The following is a 27429-nucleotide window of genomic DNA, read 5'->3' as shown; positions in this document are numbered from 1 at the left end:
TATATTAAAAATGGCTGAGAGGATTGACTTTAGGAAGGAACGTGTTGAGAAAATGGAGGTGGTGGGGAAATGGCCATCTAGTTACATAGACCTGAAAGCCTTCATGAATGACTAAGGAAAGAAAGCCAGGATGGCCACAGAGGGCCAAGCTACAAGTGACGAATGACACTTGAACGGCAAGTGTATTTCTCCCTGTTCACTTGTGCTCCACTCAATCCACTTGCTGTTCAAGTGTCATTCGTCACTTGTAGCTTGGCCCTGAGTTTCCTGACCTCTCAAAGTACCCAAAGCGAAACAGAACTTGTAGGTCAGCAGGGCCATTCTGTGATAATCTTGTTTGGGCATGTCCTCATGGTTGCTTTTAGCCTTAAAAATAAAACAAGGATCCTGATCACAGATTGCTGAGTTTTACCCACACTTCCCTCCACAGTGTAGCAATGATACCAACAGAAAAGGCGGCGGGGGGGGGGGGGGTGTAACTTGTCCTCTTTCCTGTGTTTTAGGCCTCATTTTGGAAAATTTCTCAGGAGTGTCTGTATTTCTGACTATAAAAAAATAAGCACAGCAGATGTCTCAATATGTACTTGGTGTTCCATGATGGAAGGACTTACTTCTGGCCTTTGGCAAACCCTGGGAGCATTGGAGGGAGTGATAGCAGCATTCGAAAATTACTAGAGCATCACGTGATACTATGACATCCCTTCACACGGGGCTTTTTTTCAGCTGGAACGTGGTGGAACAGAGTTCCGGAACCTCTTGAAAATGGTCACATGGCTGGTGGCCCCGCCCCCTGATCTCCAGACAGAGGGGAGTTTAGAGTGCCCTCTGTGCTGTCGTGCAGAGATCGGAGATCGGGGGCGGGGCCACCAGCCATGTAACCATTTTCTCCGAGGGCTACTCACTGAGTTCTACCACCTCTTTTCCCAGAAAAAAAGCCCTGCCTTCACGTACCCAGAAGTAGTAGATAACTGGATTCGAAGTCAGGCATCAGGCAATGCTGTTCCCCCACCCCCTTTTGATCCCCATTTTGCAACCTTGAACTGCAGTGGGAACTTGGAGGGCAGGGACAGGAGCAGGAGCAGGCAACCTGGCATCCCTAAGTGCGATCCTAAACCAAGTCACACCTTCTAAATCCATTGATTGCTTAGGATTGCACTGAAGGATTGAAGTCCAGTGACACCTTAGAGACCAACAAGATTTTCAGGGTATGAGCTTTCGAGAGTCGGAGCTCCCTTCTTCAGATATGTATCTCTCAGGTGCCACTGGACTCAAATTCTTCTGCTCTGCTGCAGATCAACAGGGCTACCCACCTAAAACTAGGGCTGCACTGTTGGTGACCTCTGTGGTCTCTTCCACCTCTATGACCTATGTCCCAGAATATGCCTTTGAAGCCTGCTGCAGGTCTTGCTCCCCCCTGCCAAAACCTACAGTGGTGGAGGCCCTATATAGCAAAGATCCAGATGTCTGTAGTCACAAAATAGTAAAGAGTCCAGTAGCACTTTTAAGACTAATCAACTTTATTGTAGCATAAGCCTTTGAGAACCACAGCTCTCTTTGTCAGATGCATGCATCTGACGAAGAGAGCTGTGGTTCTTGAAAGTTTATGCTCCAATAAAGTTGGTTAGTCTTAAAGGTGCTACTGGACTCTTTACTATACAGCAAAGTTTGTGCTCCTGAGCAAGCGGCCTGCTTCACGTAAACACAAGTTTGAGCAAGGTCTCTCCTCCAGCTCTCTTTGTCCTTCCTGCTTAAAGCTCCCGTGATTGCAGGTCAGACCAGACCAGAAAGCACCCATTGGCAAGCAGCCCTGCACCTTCTGTTTGGCACCCCTGGTTTTGTAACTGCAAAGCCCATTGCCAGCCATGTGCAAGCTATTTACTTGTTAAAATAAGGGTCCCAGTGATTAGCCATGAACACACCATGTAGTTCTTTCATGAGGCTTTCCGATTTGTACAAGAAATACTGTCTTTAGACTCCTTGGAGCCTAGAATAAAAGAATTAAATATGATTTCATTTCAGTGGAAAGGGGGGAAATACAGACAATTTATTGCCATTTGGAGACATGCTGGAGGCCGAGGGTCTGTGGAGGCCTTGTTTGCTTGGACCCTGGGGCTGACCGGAGCAGTTGGCTGTGTTTAAAAAGACCCAAACCTGGGCCCAGAAATGGCAATAAATCTCACGATCCTGTCTCTGACCCCTCCCCAGAACGGGCAGAATGTTTGGCAGAACCTCCAGAGCCCTTCTGTTTTGTTGCCTCTCATATAAATAGCTTATTAGCATCCCATTAAGCCCCCTGACCCCATGTTAAATTGGTCACCACTTGGGTGTCCACCGCAGGACCATAAAAAACTGCTGTTCCTCCTGCTGACAAATCAATATTTATTACTGATCAGCTCTGCAGAGCTTCACAGAGGGTCAGTGTTGCAACAGTTTGTTCTGGACATTTATTAACAGCAGTGTGGATAGACAGCAAGGCCGGTTAGCCGAGAAAGCAGGTGGCAGGTCCAAGTATCTCTGGGTTTCAGTGAAGGGGAAATTAGATTTCATGCTTTTCGAGGGTTGCTTTGGAGGGTTGCCAAGGTTTTTTTCTTAAAGGCATTGCCACTGGATCAGGCAAAGGGAAGGCAGTGCAATCCAAAGTTGTCTTCAGAAAATTACAGTTAGCCTGCTGGGTCAGACCAATGCCCGTCTCTAATCCTCTGTTTCCTGCCACAGCTATCCAGAGGCCACTATGATAGCCGACTGGCCAGGACTGTCCCTTCCCTCTAATAGAAGCTTAAGGTGTGCAAATGGACAGGTGAAGCTTTTCATGGCATAGAGGTAAATAGCATCACCACCACCCTGGATTAATAACATCTATTAAAGGGACAGGACATTTCTTTCCAGACCAGCTGGCATCCCTAAACTCACTAGCATGGCATGAGAGCGAGGGCCACCCTCTCTGGTTTTCCCCTGGTGATAGTGTAGTGGCTAAGAAAATGAGCTGGAATCCAGGAGATCCTCAGTTCAAATCTTGCCTCTTCCCCAAACTCATTAAGTGTTCTTAGGCAAATCATGCTTAGAGGCTCTGCCCCCTCTCCCATCTGCAATACAGGATTAATAAGCGAGGGGGCCTACAGAACTGTTTTAAGGGTTGTCGCAAAGTAATGTATGTTAAGTGCTTTAATCACGGAAACAGCTGTCTAAGGGCAGACTCTCCCTTTAACTTAGCCAGACAATTCTATGGAGGCCCACAGAACCAAGTAGCCGCTGTAGTGCTGGCTGAGCCTCAGCTTGAAGCTGGGCTGCAGCTGTGACAACAATGGGTGTAGATTTGCTGGTGGCAGAGTCCGACATTTTTTGCAGTTGTTGCTGCAGCCTTTGGGTGCTGCCTGGACTGCAGGGGCCACGTCACTCAGCTTGCTCCATGTCTAGCATCCTCATCTACCCCTGCCACTATGTAAATGCTCAGTAGCAGTAGTACAATCTGGGATGTTGCCTCTGTGCATTGTAATTATTATGGGCAGGGCTTTTTTTCAGCAGGAACGCAGTGGAACGGAGTTCCGACACTTCTTGAAAATGGTCACATGGCCGGTGGCCCCGCCCCCTGATCTCCAGACAGAGGGAGTTTAGATTGCCCTGCACGCCAGTGGTGCGGAGGGCAACCTAAACTCCCTTCTGTCTGGAGATCAGCAGGCAGGGCCACCGGCCATGTGACCATTTTCACTGAGGGAGATTTAAACTTTTAAAAACTGCCCCCTTGTTCCAGCTGACCCAAAGTGACGTCATTGTGCGGTCCTGAGTTCCACCATCTCTTTTCCCAGAAAAAAAGCCCTGATTATGGGTAATAGTCATTGACTGAGCTATCGTTTATAAGTTTGTCCAGTCCTTTTAAGAGCCATCTTAGCTAGTCGGTCTCCGCTAGTGAATTCCCTAACTGGGCATCCAGCTAATTAACTGTCAGGTCTCTTGTTGTCTTGACATGACAAGTGTTTGACCTCACCTCTCCTGTCCTCTCTTCTCCTCCTCCCTGCTCCTCTAGTCCCACTGAAATCACTGGGCTTAGACTGGAGTAACTGCAGAGGATTAGACTGTGAGGGCTTGTCTAAGCAATGCAAACTGAAACAATACAACTGCCCCTTCCTCAGGCTTCATGTGCCCTCGATCACATGATCCCAGGACAGAAGGGGCCTGAGGAAAGGTCAAATACCACCCCCCCCATGGCTGATTCCACTGGCAAAAATGGCAAGGCGGGGGAGGGGAGCCTGAAGCCCCTCCTCCACCCTCACAGGACTCAGAGCCACACCAGCGCTTTGAAATGGTGCGTCTCGTATACATGCATGGCTGAGTCATGCTGGGGGACCCCTGATACGACTCCCATCAGTTGTATCATTTTACCGTGGTTAGTTCCTGTTCTAGTAATGTTCACAATGGGCTGGCCCACCCTGTCCATTTCTTCCATTTCATCTCCTGTCCAGAAGAAAAGACAGAAACCAAAACTGGGCAGCCTCTTTTTGCTTGTATCAGAAGGAGAGAGGCCGGAATAAGCCAAATTGGACATTTGGAGTGGAAGCGTTTTCAGAAATTGCCAGCGTCGTTTTCAAAGTAGCTGTTATCATGGAGATGGTTGTTGCATCAACTCTGCCATCTTTCAGAACGGACCTGTGCATTCCTCTGTGAAGCTACCCTGTGAGTGTTTTTAAAGCCCCTGGAGTAGCAGCATTTGGTTCACTTCCGTGGAGGGAAATGCTCCCGGCTTGCTCTGGGAAATCCATTTCTCAAAGAAGAGATGGGGAAGCCCACTCAGACACCAGACTCCTCAAGGGCTCTGTCCCAACCTGCAGGATTGTGGTTGCTGCTTAGAATTCGAAGGGCCATGCAAGGAACTTCTGCATATATAGCAGAGATTGGGAGTCCATACACCACTCAGAAATGTGACCCCAAAACTCTGGAAACTTTAGGAGCAGCAGTGGTTATAACATGAGGACCTGCGGTTCTTTTATTGAACCTGGGTTCTTACGTTCTTATGAGGGAAATTCGGCAGATTCATGGAGCAGAGCTCCATCAATGGCTCCTGGTCATGGTGTTACCTCCATATTCGGAGGCAGTAAACCTCTGAAACCCAGTGCTAGAAGGCAACACTAAGGGAAGCCCTTGGCCTCTGTGACTGTTGGCCCCTCCAGGGCAACTGGTTGGCTGCTGTGTGAAACAAGAGGTGGACTAGGTGATTCATTGGTTTGATCCAACAGAGCCCCTTTTCTTAGGAAGTCTGACAAAAATATTGAAAAGGGCCCAGTCTGCATGGACATTCCTGTCCAGGGGCTCTTTTGGATGCTAGCTCCTGACCTGACTGCAACTCCAGAGAGACGCATGTTGCTAATTTACGGGAGGAAAGGAATTTTGGGGACTTACTAATACCAGACCTTGTTTGGTCCCCAAAAACCCAGACAGGATTCATAGTAATTCAAATAATAACGCATGTTGGACGAACAGTAATGGAAGAATTCAACTTGCAAATGATGCTTTTGTATGAAGAAGAGTTCTGTGTAGTGCATAAACTTCTAAACTTAACCCACATTTCCGGTGGTTGTGCCCCACCGCCATATACTCTACCTTGACACTGTGGTCAGAACTGGGCATGGTGCCGTATCACCATAGGCAGTAATATGAAAAAGTATACTAGACAGAACAAGGTATAGGTAACACACATTTGAGTAAAATAGTAAAGAGTCCAGTAGCACCTTTAAGATTAACCAACTTTACTGTAGCATAAGCTTTCGAGAACCACAGTTCTTTTCATCAGATGCATCCAATACAGTAAAGCTGGTTAGTCTTAAAGGTGCTAATGGACTCTTTACTATTTTGCTACTACAGACTAACACAGCTAACTCCTCTGGATCTATAACACATTGGAGTGTGTAGGCTGCTATGGTGGAAAAATCCAGCCAACATGTGAAGGGCAGTCATGCTGAGGGGGCTGACCCAGCAATGTAACCATGATCTGTACCCGCCCCCCCTAAAAAAACACATACAAGTGTAAAGAAGAATCTTTGCACAGAGCTCTTATCGACCATATATGGGAACATACTGGTTTGTTGCAATTGTTCTATTCATTTCAACAGGTGAAACTTTGTATAGAACAAGCCCAGTGTATGATTTGGGGGGGGGGTCTTTTGGACCACAACTGCAACTCCCAAGAACATAGTCATATCTTTCAGAGGTGTTGTCTGAAGGAAACTGAGTTAGACAGAGAGAGAGAGAGAGAGAGAGAGAGAGAGAGAGAGAGAGCGTGAGCGAGCTCAGGCATCTAATATTTTGCTTCTGCTGCCCTCTAGTGACAAATTGTGGTAGATTTGAAGGGAACTAGAACACAGAAATACAATTGCTTTTTTGCCCTCTGCCAAATGAATGAGGTTGTCAAAGACTCCCTCCACCTTTAACAAGTACATAGGAAGTATATGCAAGGGTGTAGACTCTTCAGTTTCCTGGAGGGTGAGTGGGCACAGTGCTGAACCTGACCCACACCTATTCTATTCTATTCTATTCTATTCTATTCTATTCTATTCTATTCTATTCTATTCTATTCTATTCTATCACCAGTTGTATTAGCAGCACAAAATGAAGCACACATTTTTTGCTTTTTGATTACAAATCTTTCCACAGTGGTTTTAATAGTCTGAATCTCAATCAAAGAAGGAGGGGTAAGTTTAAAGGAAAGATGTCATAACTCCTTCAGTGAGACAATTAGATAAAATATTTCATTTCTGTATGAAAGGAAATACTTTCTCCCCTCTCTTTCCCTCACAACTACCCTATGAGGTAGGTTAGCTTCCATGGCTAAGTGGCGGTTTGGTTTCCACAGTCTCAGACCAACATTAAAATAAATATCTGTAATTTTGTGCACTTTTCCCCTTGTATCTCTGGAACAAAAAGGACTAGTATTTAATTCAGAGGAACTGCTAAGTCATGACAATTGAACATTATAATGTTATAATGCTATAGTAAAATAGTAATTGCCAATTTTTTTAAAAAGCTAGGAAAAGTCACTTTGCATTCAAAGCTCTTTTGTAGATGCTCCATTGCCCAGTGCAAATGCCTCTGTATTTGCAGCAGTAATTGCAGGAGAATGGAGAACCCCTGCCACTTGGATGCAGCCAGAGTGAGAGTAAAACTTCATACCGTGCAGCTAGATGTCTCCGTGTACATCACACCTATCATTTTTCCCACCAGGAAATGTCAAAAGCAAACCGAGGTAAGACGCTCACAATCATTCCTGCTTCTTTTCTGCTCTCCAGTTCCATGGTTCCCAAGGACTATTCAAGAGCTGGACCGATTCGCCAACCAGATTCTCAGCTATGGAGCAGAGCTGGATGCCGATCACCCTGTAAGAAAAACAACAACAACCGATTAACACCATTTTTAATGTCCTGAAACTTCCCGCTTCTTATATATTACATTTGGGGTCCTCATTGACACAGAGAGCAATCTGAAAATGTATCAGTTGGTGACAAATGTTCTGTAACCCAAGTTTTCAAGATGGCCCCGTGATTCATAGATAGGGTTGCCAACCAGCAAGTAGGTCCTGGAATTCACCCAGAATTATGACAGATCTCCAGCTTACCGAGCCCTGTTCCCCTGGGGGAAAATGGCAGCTTTGGAGGGTGGTGGACAGTGCCCTCAAGTCATAGCTGACGTATGGCAACCCCTGGTGGGGTTTTCATGGCAAGAGACTAACAGAGGTGGTTTGCTGTTGCCTGCCTCTGCAACCCTGATCTTCACTGAATGTCTCCCATCCAATTACTAACCAAGGCTGACCCTGCTTACCTTCTGAGATATAACAAGATCAGGCTCACCTGGGCTATCCAGGTCAGGGAGCTTTGGAAGGTCTACCATAGGTTCTAGGCAAAATCCTGCCCCAAATTCCCCCTTCCACAGGCATCACCCCTAAATCCCCAGGAATTTCCTAAGCCAGACTTGGCAACCCTATTTCATGGAGGGTACGGTCCATATGTTCTAGCAGGTGACTATGAAGTTATGAGAGGTAATATGGGGATGTTTTTAAAACCTAAGGATAAATCGTGGCATTCCTTTCTTGCATCCTGAAATATCACCGTCTCAAAGAAGCTCACTTTATGCAGCAAAAGTCTTTTGAGGCCATTAAAGGGTCTGACATCTACCTTTATGGATGCAGATAAAGTTTTTGTGCAGATGAGCACATCACCCCATGAGCACACAGGGACTGATAGGAAAACAGCCTTCCAGTGAATTAGCATTTTATTTTTATATTAGGAGATTCAGTATAGTCAGAAATTACTGCTATTAATGTAACCAATGCTAGGTGCTTTTAAATAAACCACATGCAGTGGAGCAAAAAAATTGCTGCTATTACACTAATTGAGGCAGTGATTAGCCCTTCAGCAGTTCCAGCTTAATCTAAAATGCACCACGTTTCCTGTGCTATTATTTGGCAGCATCCTAGAAGAAAACAACATGAACGGAGACCCCAGTCGCTCTGAACAAGGGAATCAAAGCTCCCTCTCCTTGCTTCTGTCAGGATAAAGCAGGATAAAGCACAGTGGCTGTGCTTGAAAACACACTCAGAAAAACCCTCATGAAAATGAAAGATGCACCCCAGATCTAACTCCTAGTATTAATTAGATAATTATCCTTTTCCTCTTTTTTGTTGATGGGGAATACAATTAGGCATAGCTTGTAATAGATATGAAGAAACAAGTGATTTTGGAGCCTCCTCTCTGTAGTTTTTTTTTAAATTGCAGGGCTGTGAAACTTCTGGCTCCTGTGCTCAATCAGGACCCTTGCATCCTTCTAACCGACCCTTGGAACTAGGTTTGCCAATCTCCAGGTGGTGGCTGGAAATCTCCTGGAATTACAACTGATCTCCAGGCCAGAGAAATCAGTTCACCTGGAGAAAATGGCTAAAGCCGCTCCCTTCCCCAAACCCTGCCCTCTCCCGGCTCCACCCCCAAATCTCCAGGGATTTCCCAACCTGGAGTTGGCAACCCTACTTGCCACTTCCCTGACTCCACTATTATTCCCTAATTCCACTGGCTCAGGCCCTAGCTTCATATTGGGCTGTCTTCCCATTTATAGAGTCTAAGGCCTCGGCTCGAAGTTATTTTTCTGTCACATAGAAGCAGTACATTTTTCTTTGAGCTTCTGAAATTCTGGGGCACATTCGTGTCTTTTGTTTTTGAAGTAGGGTACCTACTTCCTGGGGATGTGATGCCTTAGAGTCTACCCTCCACAGTTCCCATTTCCTCCATGGGAACTGGTGATAAGTTGTGATTCCAGGAGAATTCCAAGTCCCATCTGGAGCTTGAGAGGTTGTTGGTACCTAACCTTACAGATTCTAAAGTCAGAACTTCAGTGACCTTTAACCTTTTCACCCCCTGCCATATTTCCATTGAAAAAAAGCCACCCCTGAGCCACTTATACCCTTGCTAGGGAAGGGGAATGGTTTCTATAATTTACAGAAATTAAGAAGTAGAGAGTTAGCTCCTTTATACTCACCTGGGATGAGTATAGCCACGGAGTCTCAGCAAAGCACAGAATAACTGAAGGGAAACATGCCACTTCCCAGGGCATGGCACATGAAAAAACTTGCCAAAGACTTACCATAGGGTCAACACATGCTTTTCCTATTGGGGAGTCATAGCAGTATGGAAAATCCTGTCTTTGGAAGTAGCCTCCGAGTAGCTGCCCCTTTAGAGAACCCTGTATAAGGCCACTTAGGATTAGTCCTTAGGAGGACCTTTATCGCTGGTTATTCTGAGGTATAAAAAGCAGCCAAAAAGCTCTTTTAAGACATTACTGCATCTTAGCGATTGCATATTGTATACGTGTAGAAGCAGACAGTTGAGCCTTGCTATGAATCTTGTCCTGTCCCATTAATACCCAACATGGCAGACCTAAGTGGCCTTAAGATAACTTGAAATATTTTACTTTTTTTCAGTAATGCGTGTGTTCAAAATGGCTCACTACAAGTCAAAGTAATATATTTTATAATGTTTTTTCAGGGATTCAAAGATCCTGTTTACCGGGCCAGAAGGAAGGAATTTGCAGATATAGCCTATGACTACAGACAGTGAGTGTATAAAGATAGTAAGGAATGAAAAGTATTTTAAACCCAACATCTTCTACTCCATGAAGCTGGTGGGGGTGGGGGGCATTCATTCTTGGAATAAGGTAGACCAGGCAATCCTCAATCTTGTTGACCGTGGAGGTAACTCACCATGACCAGGAGACATTATAACCACTGCTGCTCCTAAAGTTTCCAGAGTTTTGGAGTCACATTTCTGAGTGGTGTGTGGACTGCATGCAGAAGACTCCTCTCCCAATCTCTGCTATATATGCAGAAGTTCCTTGCATGGCCCTTCGAATTCAAAGCAGCAACCACAATCCAGCAGATAGCTTTCATATGTAGTTTCTGTTTGCATGCTCTTGGGCCTGGATTTTTAGGGCATTTATTTATTTATTTATTTGGTTATTTTAAAAATTCTGTGCTGCTTTTTCTCTTAATATTAGGTTAAAGCCAGCTCACCCCCCCTCCAAAAAAACTGCAAATAAAACAGAACTATAAAATAGCATTTAAAAACAGAACTCCCCAATATCACAACATACCAAGAGACTAGCCAACGAGCCATCAAAATTCAAAGCCATCATAGCAGATGCCAAGCCTAACAAGTTGGGGCCAGCCAATAGGCCACAGAGGGAGGACAAGGTTAAATTAATGACATCTGAGATCACACAAAGGACAAAGCCTGCACGTGGCCAGTTTTTAGACACATAGGCTTGTCTATACCCAGGTTCTGCTAACCAGAGGCCAGCTGAGCCGGATGGCATGACCCTGCTCTCCCTCCGCACATTCCCTGGACATATTTCTCCTGAACAGGACTTCATGTCTCACCCATGTGGCAATCCCTTTGCAGCTCAGGAGATATAAAGGAGGGAGCACTTTGAGTAATATGAAAATAGTAAGTGAGTACATTGTACCATTTCCTGCCATTTCTTGCCCTGTTCCAGCATTGGACCATTAAAAAGGTCATCAATGGGGGTATGGCTGCAGAGGACAAGGTAGATCTAAAGGGCTGAGATAAGATACGGACCTGGAGGAGAGGGGAGAAGATGGGGAAGAACTATGGGCTCAGGACCACCTACAGGATCAAAACCAGACTGGCTGGCTCTGTGCTAGGGCACCCTTTTCATCCAGTGGATTCTCTCCCATAGCATTTAGTTTCTCCATGGTGGCTTTCTTTCTACAGTGTGCTTAAATCCTTCTTGGACTGCCTTGATCCTAAAATTACAGCTTAAGAGAAATAAATTGCATTCAGTTGATGACCTCTCCAAAACGCCACAATGCTTTGTTGTTTAATTGTGCTGCCGTATCAGAAGGAACTACAAAGCCCTGAGCATTGAATAAAGTAGCGCTTGTATGCTTCCCATTGAACAGGAGAGAGGAGGGTGCGTGTGGATAATTTACATGAAAGCAGGATCCGTAAACAATATTGAAATAATTCACTACATCTGGTCTTGATCTTTTGCTCTTGTGTGTGTTGTTTCAGGCCCAGTTGCGTTGTGTGATTCCGCCCCCCCCCCCGGTTGTTTTGTTATTAGTTTGCATGGAGGACGGAATAAAATGGGCACTTTAATTGCGAATTTATTTTGATGAGCAAAATCTACTTAATAAGCTCTTGGGACTATAAACAGACAAACAAATCTCCTAGTTGGTTATATAATTATTTATTGTCCATGGTCCATTTCATGTTTCAGTCCGAGTAGAGACTAGTACCCGTGATAGGCAGTTTCATGAGTATGTGCCACTTGTTCACAGGTTACCTCACAACTACAGGACTCCTTCCCATGAAGGCTCACCCAGAGAAGAATTTGACTGTCTTTCAAATTCAAATTCTGATGGAGATGCAGCTGGAACCAAACTTGTTGTGCCAAGTTGCTTCTTCTCTTAGGACTAGTTCCCAGTTGACAGAGATCCCTGTGTTTTAATTGGAGTAAAAATTGGCATCCTCTCTAATCTGGGTAGCAGCCAGAGGAAGAGAGACTGATGAAGGTCTTTCCCATGCTGAGCTTTTTTGTGAGTTCTGGCCCCATACTGCATCAATTTCTCTCCAGAGTTCTGCATGCATGGTCAAAATAGCCCGATTCAGTCTCCAAATTGCTTGCTGGACTTTATTGCATTCTGCATGGTGAAAGACTGCATCAGCTGCAGAGGCGATTTCCTCACCCCTGAGTTTTGTAAAGTTTTTCTCCCTGTGCACATACCCCCCCCCCTTTTTCCAGCAAAGTCAAACCAGGGCTTTTTGAAGTGCAGCATTCTTTCTTCAGTGTGAGGCCTGGCTTTGACTCTGCCTTTCATCCTTCCCTTTATCTCCCTGCATCCTGATTGGTTGAAGCAGCAATCAATCCAGTTTTTTTTCTTTTTAAAAAACGTTTTAAAAACAAAAGTTTGCAATGTTGCAACGGTACATTTTTTTAAAAAATGCAAGTTTCCTAAGTCTATCAGCTGCAATATGGCTAAGAGAAATTTTAGGAATGGAAGTAAATCCCTTTTCAATTTTTTAAACAACAATGTTGCAACATTGCATTAAAAAACATAAAAAGAAAATCTTGCTGACTTGTCCCCAGCCAATGAACTGACAAAACTGACCTGTCCTCAGCCAATCACCTAAGGAAACTGATGTGTACTTAGTTGATCAACTGATGCAACTGACGAGTCCTCAGCCAAGTGCCTAGTGCAAAAAAAAAAATAGACACCACTTCAATTGGACTCCCTGAAGTGCAGAATTAGAGACACAAAGCAGATCTGATTCTTATGGACCAAATACCCAGAAAGCCCAGTGTAAGTGTGCATGCAGAAAGCACCCAAAGCTCTCTGTGTCCATAAAAATGAGGACAAGGCTGGGATGGAGAGAGCCTGAAACATCCACACTGTGCAGGTGTAGCCATAATGACCTTACCAGTGCATTTGTACCATAAGACGTATCTGTACAGTTGCACCCTACATGCTTTTAACCACCTTCTCCTTAACCATCATTCAGAGGGGGGATTCCAATAGTTCTGGGCCTTTTCCAGCATTGAAGTGAGAATTTTGTATCATGTTTAGCACCAGAGCTTGGCCATGGCTAACAGGGCCCATCTGCTGCCATTTTCATTTCATGGGGAGCTCCCAGGAAGCTTGGAGTCTAGAGTTTTGCACATAATATATCAAGGGAGACTGAACCCATTGATAGAGGGAAGCAGAAATGTAGCTGCAAGCGCTGCCCCTGATGGATGTGCTGCCACACAATGGTGAAAAGTCCTGTGTATGTCAAAGCATACATGTACAGGGCTCTCCCTCTGCCATCAAGAACCCTGATATTTCAGGGTCCCTAGTCTGATGCCTATGTATATATGTTTGCATATGTGTGGAGTCTTCATATACATTCCAGAGAATGTGCATGCCAGCTCATCCCCCCCACACACACACACATACAATGTCTCCATGAATAAAATGTGTGAAGAGGAATTCTCTTACTGACTTCAACTTTCTCCAGTGTGAATTGAGATTCCCCATTTCCTCTCCTAGCCCTTCTGTGCATTGCAGATGAAGGAAAGGCAAGGGGTTTGTGTCTTTTGTACGTATCCCAATCCCATGTTAATATCGCAGTTTAGAATCTGCCTCGTCTGAGAATGCAGATTCCTGGCCTTGGCCAAGTTCAGCATCCCCTCAACATACATATGTGCCTACATACATACATAATACACACACAGAGAGAGAGAAACATATATGAGAGACAGGGAGATTCTACCCAAACCTCAGAGTGGCAGCCGCTTAGAATACCACATTAAAATAAACTGTAGGAATGAAAAAGAAATGTGTAGCCTTATCAAACTTATTCTTCAGAAAAGGATGGACATTTTAAGATAGCACTCCGAGAGACTCATTTTTTTAAAAAAGCAGCTGTTTTTTTTTAAAAAAAATCTTTCCTCCTTTTGCGTTCCTATTTTCCTCTCTCCCCTCTCACCTGCCACCCTGAGCCCCGGTCTATTGATCTCAGCTGCCTTCAAATGGGTGTCTGACAGTGCCTTAAGCCCCTGCTCTTTTCTCCAGGCCCATGAAGGTGGCCTAAGGATTAATTAGAAAAGGTCAATGCTATAGAAACCAAAGCCATCCCACTTCACCCCCTCCTCTAATTCAAAATCATGTTTAAAGCTCCATAGATCAAGGAGGACTGGTGCAGAGACACAGAAAATTGCCCCATTATTGGGGGGTTGCCACTAGGCTGAGGCTAAAATGAAGGGGTGGGGAATGGTGGGGTATCACTCGTATTTCAACAAAGAGCCTGCAGCTTTGGAAATCCCTTGTATTATCCCAGCAGTGTCACAAACCTTATTAAATTGCTGGAAAAGACTCTTTGATTTGGAAAAACCGTGGGGGAGTCGCCTGTCCATTTTTTTATTATTTTCCTGAAGAATCGGCCTCCCCCCGTTTTAATGTCAAGGCAATAAAGCATAACAGGTCAAAGGACTCCCTTCTGGTCCGAAGCGGACAGTGCTATAACTGTATTTAGGTAGAGGCAGATTTGCTCTTCCTGCTGAGCCATTAACGTAGCTGAATCACAGGACTGCAGAATTTTGGGGCCCACAGAGATCTAAGGGGTTCTCTAATCTGAGCCCTTATCCTATGATCAGATCCTCTGGGGCTACCATATGTGCCAGATTCACTGTTAACCAGATTACAGAATTACAAAGCCAGAGCAAAATATGCTGGGCCATAGTTTGCAAAATAAGAAATCAGGAAGGAAAGTTTTAGAGAACTGAAAGTGGTTTGAAAGAAAGAACTGAATGTGATTTGAAAGAAAGATCATTGCCCACAGTGCATTAGAGTTGCCAAACATCTGCTGGCAACCAACAGGAGTCAGGGGGGTGGGGAAATGGGCTGGCAGCCATTATGAGACAGTATTACATCACTTCTAGGGGAAACCTGGAAGTGACATCAGTTTGCTCTATGAATCACCAGAAGCTCTGTGATAAAACAAGCGATTCTTACAGTGGATTGACATCACTTCCTGGTTTTCCTCAAAAGTGATATAACACTCTCGTGCCAATGATAATTTTTATTTTTTTTCTCCCTCTGGATGCCAAAGTGGCAGCAGGAAATAGGAGCTGGGGGCAGAAGATCTGCTACCCCCAGCGAGAACCCGGTAGCCTATAGTGCACATACTCATTCATTCCATTTTCATCTCTTGTAAATGGGTTCCCTGTGAGTGTAACATTTGGAGGTCCTATGGTAGAGTTGCCTACACTGGCCTGAGAAATTCTTGGAGATTTGTGGGCAGTGCCTGTGGAGGGGGGAATTTGGGGGCCTAGGGAAAATGGCAACTATTTATATGGGGGGAAATGTTTGGGATGTTGCCTTCTCCTCCTTATTGTTGCTGCCAGTTAACTGTTTGCGCTTCACTGTGTTCCATAGAACCTAATGTAAAAGATAGTCCAGTTATCCCCAGCCTTTCAGAGTGCTTCAAGGCACCCTTTATTTCTTCCTCAAAATGCCTCTCCTGCAAAGCAAAGAGGTGGTCCTCCTGATTGCTTTTTACATCATTTGATCAGGAAGGTGTTTCAGAAGACTTCAGAAATAATCATCTTCTTGTCTTCAGGAAGTGCCCCTTCAAAAAAATAGCTGCCCCATTGTAAGAGAATACTTTTAGAATTTCTCAACGTTTTGTAAATTTTTTCTTTTTAGTGGACAACCTATCCCCAGGGTGACATATACAGAGCAAGAGAAGAAAACATGGGGCGTAGTCTTCAAGGAACTGAAGACCCTCTATCCCACCCATGCCTGCTATGAACACAACCATGTCCTCCCTCTCCTGGAGAAGTACTGTGGCTACCAAGAAGATAACATTCCCCAGCTGGAAGATGTCTCAAATTTCTTGAAAAGTAAGTAATGGTACAGATAGGTCAAATGTCTGACCTATCTGTACCATTATTGACAAACATACTGTAATTAATTGTTCTATATCTGAAGTAGCAGGAAGGATGCATAGACCAAATATAAACCTATCCAAACATTACTTTAACAATATTGTGATATGCATTCTTTCTGTATGCAAAGGCTGCACTGGATTTCGCTTACGTCCTGTGGCTGGACTGCTATCATCTCGGGATTTTTTGGCTGGTTTGGCTTTCAGAGTATTTCATTCTACACAATACATTCGCCATTCATCAAGGCCAATGTACACTCCAGAACCGTAAGTATTTTGTCTTGGAAGGCATGTATAGTTGAATTATTGCCTGAGATTCAGAATATAATATGAGGTCAGCAGATAGGGCTGAACATCACTCCCATCCTACAGTCTCTCCATTGGCTACCTACCAGTTACCGTTCTCAGTTCAAGGTATTGTTTCTTCACGGACTTGGTACCTATGGGGCCACCTCCCTCCCTATGTCCCTCCACTCATCTGAACAGGGTCTCTTGCAGGTGCCAGCCTGTACATGGGTGAAATTAACAGCAGCCTGTACATGGGCTTTCTCTGTGGTGGCCCCTACCCTATGGAATGGCCTGCCTGAGGAGGTCAGGAGACCCCCCCCCCACGCTCCTGGCTTTCTGCGAACAAGGCAAACTGAATTATTCAAAAAGGCTTTTTTCTCAGCTAAGAGGGCAGTATTGTAGGGAAGGGGTCCCAGATGTTTTGCGAATGAGTCAAGAACCATAGATTTCACCATTATATTGCCTTACATATTATCTGTTGCTTTAAATATGTACTCCTATATACCACCTGTGCTTCATGTTGTTTAATGTAAGTCCTCGAATTAATTATGTTCTTTTTCATCAATTTTCAACCCCATATTGGATCCTTGCTAATACTATGTCTTTGTAAACTGGTATTCATCTACCCTATGACATTGTTTATGGAAATGTTCTTGACACTGTATGGAAATGCCTGCCCTTGTCCTTGCCAGTGATTGTACTAATCTCACACTATGTAATCCACCTTGAGTCACAGTGAGAAATGCGGAATATAAATGATATAAATAAAGAAAATATTTTGGTGCCTGAAGCAGAAAATGCAAGTGTAACAATAAATTAATTCATAATTTTCTACTCTTTTGTGGTATCTAAAATCTGCTGCTCATGGTTGATTGGGCCAACCCTGTTGGCTAGTATATAATGGTTAATACCTTTATAGAGTTGTTCCCCTTTTATTTTCTCAAGATCCAATGGAAATAGTGTCGGCTGGTTTTTAGTTCCCCCTGCCCACCAAGTATTCAATACATATTGAATTAGAAGTTCATGATGGAGAGGTTGGGACATGTAAATATTAAGCAGTCAGTCTAGATCTTAAATTTTTTGGCAACATAAATAATATTTGTCACAAAAAAGAATTTGTGCATATGCCTTCTCTTATAGAGATGTTTGCCATGAGCTCCTAGGACATGTTCCTCTGTTTGCTGATCCCAGTTTTGCTCAGTTTTCCCAAGTAAGTAAAGACTTTATATGATTATGACAATATCAGTAGTAGTGTTGCCAATCTCAGGTGGTGGCTGGAGATCTTCCAGGAGATCTCCTGGAATTACAATTGATCTCCAGACCATAAAGATCAGTTGCCTTGGAGAAAATGGCTGTTTTGGAGGCTGGGCTCTATGCTATTATACTCTGCTCTCTCCCCTCCCCAAACTCTGCCCTCTCTAGGCTTCACCCCCCCCCAAATCTCCAGTAATTTCCCAACCTGGAGCTATCAACCCTATTCAGAAGATCACTTACAAAATAGACAATGATGTCTAGATAAGCTCCAAACCTCCAGATATTGTTATCAGAAAAAAACTAAATTTGGGGACATAATTTGTTTTTAGTGCCCTAAAAAACATCTTATTAAATGATTGGTCGCAATACAGCATACAACTGTCCTTCAGAATTCACTGCCACAGAATGTGGTAATGACTAACTGGGTAGCAGAGCTGTGAAGGGTTCATGGGCCTAGGTGTATAGCGATCTATTGTTGTTGTTTTTAAGATCAGGATTTAACTGTGCTGTCCTAAGCGGCATTATACCCTTCTGAGTCAATTTAAGTCAACTCTACTTAGAATCACTCTAGAAAACCCAAGAGGGGGCCCGTCTTGGTCACAATCCAAAATACTGCTACTGCCCAAGTCCAAAAAAGTAAAGCAAAGAGAAGAAGGCAAGAAGAAAAGAGCTTACAGTAGGAACAGGTGAACTGATGGGTTCTGGGTAGGTCAGAACTGGTACCAAATTAGGGATGGAGGAAAGGAAATCAAAGGATGAAAGAATCTAAGTATGAAACAGGAAGGCAGGTGACATTAGATAGGAAGCAAAGGCAAGATAGAGCCTATAAAAGGAACTCACCATTTCTATATATTTTGTTTTGAGCATTGCATATACCGCTTCTTTTTCTCAACACTGGACCCAAGGTGGGTAACAACGATGATTACTATTTACTATGCAAACATAATACTCTATTATACCATCATAAACCACTTTATTAAACAGAGTAAGCTAGAGCTCAAATCTACCTTCAAGTTCCCCTATAATCTCAAGTATATAGCTCTTGCTGCAAGGCCCCAGGGGTAGATGCTTGCCACCTCATCCCTTCTAGAAGGCTGTCGCACAGTCCTGTGGCATTTTCCAGACAGTGAGCTGTTGTGGGTGAGCCACCTCTATCTGGAAATGGGTCAAAAGAAGTTCCATATTTACTCAACCTGTTCGTGGAATTTTTCTGGCCTGGAGAGCAGGTAGAAGAAGAAAAAGAATGAAGAAAATGGTTAATTTTTGCGGGGGGAACTGGTTGTCTGAGCAAAGCTTTTGAATAGAATACAAAACTTCTTACTTTGAGATGCAGTGGTCCTTTCAGTGGGTTTATATTACTGAGGTGGGGATACTAAAATCATGTGAGAGAAGAATAACACAACGATGTATCTTCATTGGCACTGACACACTTTGTCTGAGCCTTAATAATATTCCACCTAGGCTTGTGTACCTGGCTTTTGTGTTAAATATGCTCCTGGACAGACAAACAACCTCTCCTCTCCTGCCTGCTCAAAAACACCTTTGCAGTTAGTGCCAGAAAAAGCTGAAAAAGTAATGTTCATGAATCCAAAATGTAATAATATTTCTGAATTTTATGTTTGAATCTTTTAATTTAGAAATGTAATTTTACCTTTTAAAATATGCCAAATCTTAAATGATGCATTTTACAGTTTTCCTTCTTAAAATTAATGTTTAATATTAAGGGATAAATAGGAATATATATGTAAATATTTGCAAAAGAGAGACAGAGAATTTGCTTGATATATACTCCTGAAATTCAATTCAGCACTAGTGCCAAAGTAAAGATGAACTGTATTTTGGGTTTTTTTAAGTGAATGATATCCTTTCATTTTTTAAAACAGGAAATTGGATTGGCTTCCCTGGGAGCACCAGATGAATTTATTGAGAAACTTGCTACAGTAAGTCTAGAATTTTATTGGGATTATCAAATTGGCCCAGTAATGAACTCAGGCTGGCAGCTCTGAGCTACTTAGATACAGATTGCTTTAGAAATCCTACGGTGAAATAGTAAATCTATTATTTTGTATAGTTATAAAATTAACATTTTTGTTATACATTTTTACAGGTGTAACCATGTTATTCTGCTGTAGCCAGAACAACAGATCTTTTAGAACTTAAAAGAATAAAGAACGTATTGTGACATAAATATTAGTGAGTCAGAGCCAACTTCATCACATGCATGAAGTATTACATTCAGCAGGCAGAGAAATTTATATCCAGAGATACAAAGAGGAGAAGACGAGGAGAGAACACACCAACCTGGGGAAACTCCTTACCAGCAACAGTGGACCACCCAATGGAGATATGAGCCCAAGGACTGGTCCCTGGGCTTTTCCAACTCTATCACCATATCCACTCAAGGGACAATACCACAGGACCATCAACATTAGCCATAACAAAACCTCAGAATGGTCCTTTAAGTTCCTACAACGGAGTCTTCAGGTGATAGAGTTGCCAACAACCTGGAGGAAAAAAGTCCTGCCCCTTGAACAGAGGCTTATTGGGATGTTATTTGCCTCCATGCCATAAAACCTTCAGCTGCCCTTTCCTACACATTAACAGTGCAATCCTAAGCAGAGCTACTTCAGTTGAAGCCCATTGACTTCAATGGGCTTAGAATGGAGTAACTCTGCTTGATTGCACTGAAAGCCTCTGTTCATTTTTTTCTTAATTTTTTAAAAATCTACATTTTTAAATTACAAGTTAACCATAAACTTGTATGCATAAAACAATATATATTCAAAAATAATTATCAAATTCAATCAAGATCATAACAAGCCTTCCCTTTTATTTAATCCACAAAAGTCATTTCCATGCATCTTAATTTTGGATTCCACAAATATTCCAATTGTTCTGTTAAAGGGAGAGGACAATTTTCTCCAGGACAGCTGGCAACCCTGTCAGGGGGTGTCATTCCTGTACTGTTCCTTAGTACATTAGTCTCACTCATCATAAGATCACCAGACTTTATCTATAGATGCTACGAATGATTGTACTTTTATCTTCTACCAGGTTTACTGGTTTACCGTGGAGTTTGGACTGTGTAAAGAAGGCGATGCCATAAAGGCCTACGGGGCTGGGTTGCTGTCATCATTTGGTGAACTACAGGTAGGGATCCATTACTTCTGCAAAACAGGTATATATATATATATATATATATACAAATCACATATATATATATACAAATTGTGTATATATATATACAAATTGTGTATATATATATACAAATTGTGTATATATATATACAAATTGTGTATATATATATATATATATATATATATATATATATATATATATATATATATACAAATCACAAATTGCACTATAACTGGTGGTTGCGAATGTGAACTATAAAAGTGGAAGTGAACTCATTCATAAGGTAATAGAAGACCTTAGGCACACCACCACTTCTCAGCCCTCCCCTATCTTTATATGGAGATAATTATATTGGCCATCTGTATAGGGTTGTTGTTACAAAAAATGGTTGCAACGAGCTGGGACCACTTGAGAAAATTACTATGAAAGTACTTAGTATTGGCTTTACAACCAATCTGGGACAATAGATAGTGTTTTCCTTCTTTTTCAGAGGCCAGACTAGATTAAATATTACTCTAAATAATTTGTAATGTAGGATCCCAGCTACAATGTTGTTATCTGGGATATTCCTGATGAAGAAAGAGTGAGCATCACAGGTTGCAATTTGTGCCTGGCAATGGCTGTGATCTCAATGGGAAAAAAGCATTTTGAAAGACCAGCGACATGGAGAGTGGAGGGAATGCTATCGAGCCAAGCTTGGGTTAAGATTTGGGGATGGCTGCATTTATGTGGCAGAGGAAAAAGCATGTCTTATGGGTCTGAGTGGCATGGTACCTTGAAATATGTTCAGTAAGAGCTCTTAACTAGCCCTAGATAGGAATACCAGATCTCTTGTCTCGAATATTAGTTGCCTCTGCTTGTCTGGTTATTGCTGGGAATTGGCAATCCCTCAAAGGCCCATTGCTAAAAAAATGGTATCAGAAAATCTGGGAGCAATATTTGATGGGTAGGATTATGCATAATCCATTTTTTGGGAACTTGCATATGGCAGTCCCTTTATTTGAATACGATGAAATATGGAAACCAATTTTAGATGTTTTAAATGCCCAAGGAGTAATTCCCCCAATGCAACAAAGTTTAAATGCTTGTTTATTGTAATTCTTGGGTTTTTAACAATTTGCCAAGAGTGGTTTTGATAATGTCTTTTATGGCTTAGTTTTAATCCCTTTCTTGTTTGTACTGTACAGTTTTATCATTTCTTGTATTAAATAATAATAAAAATAATAAAAACCAGCCCTAGGAGGAATCCTGGGTGGATTCAAATCCCAGATCCACCTTGAGTGATATGAGTTGTTTTGGACAAGTCACTGTCCCGTAGTTCAATGTCATAAAATAGAAAAAAAGAATAGACTGCATTTCACAGGTCTGTTGGACAGAAGAATGAGGCAAGGATATGTTTTCTGTGGCTGGGCCAGTACTAGAGTTGCTGACTTTCAGGGGGGGGGGCTCTTGAAATCACAGCTGATTTCCAGGCTACTGAGATCAGTTTTTCTGGAGGAAATTGCAGCTTCAGAGGGCAAACTCTATGGCATCATATCCCTGGTAGGCTCCCCCCACCCCGAACGTCACCATTCCCAGGCACTGCCCCCAAGTCTCCAGGAACTTCCCAAGCCCAAGTTGGCAACTTTGGTGAGCACAGCAGCATAAAAAGGAACTTCTTAACCTTTGCCCTCCTTCTGCAGCCTGCCATCGCTGCCCCACCCCCACTTCAGCTATTGGGAATTAATGAAACATTATAGTATGGGAGATAAAAATGAGCATCTGCAATGGAAATGAAGAATATTGCATGCCCCGTTCTGTAGACAAACATGGAAAAGGAGGTTAGGCTCTAAGCCCATGTCATTTCATTCTAGCAGGAGGGATCTTTGTGTGCAGGGAGCCTTAGATGTACACAGCCAATTCAGACTGTGTGTATCTGGATGTGTGAATGCATCACAAAGCTGACCAGGGGCCCATTGAACTGGATGGATGCATCTTTTGATCAAAACCTCTCTGTCTTCCCTTCAGTATTGTTTAACGGATAAACCGACCATTGAACCTCTCAGTTTGGAGAATACAGCAGTCCAGAAATATCCTGTCACTGAATTCCAGCCCAAGTACTACGTTGCTGAAAGTTTTAAAGATGCAAAGCAAAAGTTAAGGTAACAACTTCCTCTCTTTTAGGCTCTAGTTCAATTATTGGAGGTCCTTTTAAATGTCCATCCTGAGGAAGGGACACAAAGATCAGAGCTGAATCCTAAAACTCTCCTACACTTTATCCAAGCTGAGATTAAATACAAGGAAACACCTGAAACATGTATGAGGAGAAGTCTTGGAACTCCCCAAACTCATCTTCCTTTCCAAAGCAATGAACGAACACTGGCTCTCAGTACCAATAGTTTCACCCATGGATCTCTTTCTATGCGACGCCTCAATGGCTGAGATGGGGAATTCATAGAATCATAGAATCATCGAGTTGGAAGGGGTCATGCAGACCATCTAGTCCAACCCCCTGCCCAGTGCCGGATCAGCCTAAAGCATCTCTGACAAATATTCATCCAATTTATTTTATTATAAATAAATTATGGAATATAGGTGCCATTTTAAAGCTGTGGTGTAATTGCTCTACAAATCTCTCTGCTGTAACATGGTGTGTCCACAGGTGAGGACTGGAAACAGACAGAAATACAAATATATACATATTGATATGAAATATATAGAGCTTTTCATATCCATTTTGGGCATCCAACTATAATTACTGGAAATTTTAAATGAGGTTTGAAAATGTCTGAAAGGATCTTATCCTCCCAAAGACCTTGAAGCACTGGATTTTTCTTATTTCATTTGTACCCCCATCTTTCTCCCTAAAGAGGACCTGAAGCAGCTTATATGAATCTCCTCTCCATTTTTCTCTTTCAACAATCTTGTGAGGTAGATTAGCCTGAAAGTGTGTGTCATTCCCAAAGTCACTCAGTGAGATTCCATGGCAGGGCAGGGAATAGAACCTGGGTTGCCCAGATCCTAGTCTGCCACTCAAGACACTGCACCATACTAGCTCTCATTTCCCCTGTTGTGTCATTGTCTGCACACCAGGGACCTCGAGACATTTTCGCATGCTGTGCTCTGACCCAAGGAGTGTGGGTTGGGAAACTTGGAGCTGCAATTAAAGTTCTGTGCTGCCCATTCAAAGGAGAACTATGAGTACATCTGGAGGAACCTTTGAAATTTCTGCTTGCACAGCCTAATGAGCAAGACACTTTTCAGTGCAATACCTGTCCACAGAAACACAATGAATGCAAAGAGGGTACACAGATTAACGGTGCAAATCCTAAAATCATTTTCTTGGGAGTGAGCCCCACTGAACAGATCTGAGTAGGACCCGATTTAGATCTGTTCAATACTGCTGTCTAAGGCTTTCTAGCCAATCTCAAAGATATCCCTAAATCTTGCAATTTTTTTAGCTGTCTGATCAGTGGTTCATTTATTTTCCTCTTTAAATTTTACACAGTTTGTGAAAGGATGACATTGCTTACACATAAACATTTGGAAGCACTTGACATTTCTGTCTTCTTCTTCAGGAAATATGCTTCCACAATTCCCCGTCCATTCTCAGTCCGCTACAACCCATATACCCAAAGGATTGAGGTCCTGGATAATGCAAAACAGCTGAAGAATTTAGCCGATTCTATCAGCAGTAAGTAGCTGCATTTACTAGTCTTTGATTTCCCTTTCAAATAAATGCTCCAATTCTGATGCACTCCAATGTTGGTTTATGCACCCCAGGGAAGGGGGCAGGCTGCCATAAATAAAGTGCTAACACAGGCTGACTTTCTTAATTTCTTTGTAGATGAAATGGGACTCCTTTGCAATGCTCTCCAGAAGATAAAATGAAGACGCTGTCACCTCTAACAATCCTACTGGTGGTTCTGAGAGTTTTGTGGCATTGAAACAAATATTTAGAAGAAAAATCAATGCACCAATCATTAATATTCATGTAATCATATTTCATATTCTTTTCACTGTAATGTCTATAGCCAAGTAATTTCTAAAAAGCTTTACTGTCTGATACATAATTATCTGTAACACAAGTATAAAAACTCATTTCCATGAATGAATGAATGACTCTTCTTATCAGAATTACATAATTTCTAAGAATAACAATGTTCTATTTATATACTGCCCTTCAGAACAACTTAATGCCCGCTCAGAGCAGTTTACAAAGTGTGTTATTATTATCTTCATGACAATCACCCTGTGAGGTGGGTGGGGCTGAGAGAGCTCTGGAAGAGCTGTGACTGACCCAAGGTCATCCAGCTGGCTTCAAGCAGAAGAGTGGGGAATCAAACACAGTTCTCCAGATTAAGAGTCCTGCCACTCTTAACCACTACACCAAACTGGCTCTCTCTAGGTCTTAAGATATGCCTCAGGTAATGCACAAGGAAGTTATGTTTGAGCCAGTAGTTCTTCCCTGAGATGCTATATTAACACAAGGATTTGGAGGGAAAGTAAGGGGAAGGAGTCAGAGCCAGGGAGCAGCAAGAAGGATCTCAGTCTTATATAAGAGATTCTTCCCATATTTTTAGTAGTAAAGACACAAGATCTTGAAGTCCAGGACTATCAAGTTCATTGGAAAATTTAATGTTTCATCAAGCACCCTATTTAGAGGCAGCCAAGTTGCATTATCTCTATATGATTTAAGGAAAATAGGGCAAGAGCATTCAAATGATTGTGTTTTGATTCAGGCAAAGAGTACCATGGGGCACTTTTCTAAAGCTGTAGATGTATTGTGACTATTCTTTATCACAGATTTTTTAAAGGAGAGGTCACATAGAAATTATAAATGCATACAAAAATCATAGAAACAGTAATACCCGTCATGGCAAGTTGATGTTTACATCTTGAAACATAGTTGCAGACACTATTAAAGAAAGGGACAGCTAACTTCTTCAGCCTGGGGGAGGTATCATCCACTTTAACTCTGAACTACTTGTGACGTCTCCCCTGCTTTTATGAACAGAAGCAAACAGCACAGAGATTGTAAACATTCATTGTATATGGTAATGTATTCAAAAACATTTTTATTACTGCTAAAATACAACCTGCCCAAAATTCAATATATTCCCCAAGTCATTTACCACAAGCAGAACTTTAAGAAACAGTCTTTCTGAATCTGTTTACCCAAAGAATCATTCTACTATTTGCCTGTACTGAAAACAGACAACTTTCAGAAATGGGTCTCTACCAGTGGGCAACTCCCAACCACTTGAGAGGGAGGAATCTCATCTCCCCCCACCCCCACACACAATTTCCCCTTTCCCTGAAAGCCCCCATACCCTTTCCCTTTTTTCTGCTTCCTTCTCTCCGTCCTACCCTATAAACTTTCTCTGCCCCCCCTTCAGCTCCCCACCTCCCCTGCAGCTGCTTCCTAGGAAAGATTTGCCTATTGGCCCATTCACATAAAGTGAAATATTTTGAGTGATATTAAATGCAGCTATACTTAAATGCTTTGTAAAAATAGAGGTTAATTTACAGAACTGTATTTTCTTTCAAACATATTGTAAAAGCTATAATATGTTATGTAAATAAAAACATTGATTTCACAATTGTGTAGAACATGTTTATTTTTAAAATAAATACCATGCAATAAGCCCCACATCATTCTCAACATCTGACATCAATGACATTTTTTAAAGCCCCTCCCCAAGGGAAACTTATGACAAAATCCCATTCTCATGCATGCACTGGAAGTTGCTTTATGATCTCTTGGGGTTTGAAAACTGAGCCCTAGAGTGTACTAGAGTTTAAAGTAGAACGTCCAGTTTGATGTTTTTGAGACTGTGATTTTCTATTTGCATGTTAAATTTGAAAGGAATTATTCTAACTATAGAAGTGAGTCACACAAAGACTCAAAGGAGCTGTGTTCAAAATTCATTTGTAGACGTCTAATTCTAACTCTAGGAACTGTGTGCAATGTTTTTCACAGTGAGCCTTTATGTTAGTAATTTGGAGGGAAGGACGATCCTTCCAAAACATGCATTCAGAAATGAAAGTTTGATGGGATATTTCCTAGTCAGCTCCAATTACAAGATTAAATTCAGTTTCTAAATGCAAGCTATTAGCAATCAGTTTCAATACTCTATGCTTTCTGTGAGATTTTCATTATTTCCACCCTTCCATTTTGAGGGTTACTGGAGATCTTATTGGACAGCATCCATCCTGAGTTAAATATTTTTCCTATTAATTTCCATGGAAGAGACGTAAAATAGTAAAGAGTCCAGTAGCACCTTTAAGACTAACCAACTTTATTGTAGCATAAGCTTTTAAGAACTACAGCTCTCTTTGTCAGATGCATGGAGGGTATGGAGAAACTCCAGAGATATATAGGTGGTGAGGGGAGGAAGGAGAGGGTGCTGGGAGTGAGGGTCATGTAAATGTAAATCAGTTACAAAAAGTCATGAAAGAGGTGGAGTGCACAATCCAGGCTGGGTGTGACCCCTCCCCTCCATAATCTGAATGGAATGCCTGAAGGCAGTTACTTCTGGTAACCATTCATAGTCTCTAGTCAATCCAAGTCTGACTGAGTCAAATTTACATATGAATTCCAATTCAGCAGCTTCCAGTTGGATTTTGTTTTTGAAATGTTTCTGTTGAAATATGGTGACCTTTAAGTCCTTGATGGAATGTCCTGGTAGATTAATTCTGAATGTTTCTGGATATTGCCATTTTTAAAGTCAAATTTGTGTCATTTATTCTTTTGTGCAGAGGCTGGCTGGTTTATCCTATGTACAGAGCA

The 27429-nt window shown here is 42.4% G+C and overlaps 1 protein-coding gene across 2 annotated transcripts in view; it reads left to right on the top strand.

The window, feature by feature from the left end:
• The window catches only part of PAH (phenylalanine hydroxylase), a 56249-nt gene extending 30010 nt beyond the window's left edge, over positions 1-26239 (top strand). For both annotated transcript variants that reach the window (XM_054988810.1, XM_054988809.1), the window contains exons 4-13: positions 7275-7363; positions 10017-10084; positions 15737-15933; positions 16109-16244; positions 17406-17475; positions 19403-19459; positions 20574-20669; positions 22665-22798; positions 24215-24330; positions 24484-26239. In XM_054988810.1, coding sequence (XP_054844785.1) covers positions 7275-7363; positions 10017-10084; positions 15737-15933; positions 16109-16244; positions 17406-17475; positions 19403-19459; positions 20574-20669; positions 22665-22798; positions 24215-24330; positions 24484-24527 — 1007 coding nt within the window. In that variant the 3' untranslated portion in view covers positions 24528-26239. The remainder of the gene's footprint in view (positions 1-7274; positions 7364-10016; positions 10085-15736; positions 15934-16108; positions 16245-17405; positions 17476-19402; positions 19460-20573; positions 20670-22664; positions 22799-24214; positions 24331-24483) is intronic.
• Positions 26240-27429: the final 1190 nt, after the last annotated feature.

Source organism: Eublepharis macularius, chromosome 9, assembly GCF_028583425.1.
Source record: "Eublepharis macularius isolate TG4126 chromosome 9, MPM_Emac_v1.0, whole genome shotgun sequence".
Taxonomy (NCBI): Eukaryota; Metazoa; Chordata; class Lepidosauria; order Squamata; family Eublepharidae; genus Eublepharis; species Eublepharis macularius.
The sequence above is the reverse complement of the archived record's forward strand: the minus strand, read 5'-3'. Positions and strand labels throughout refer to the sequence as shown.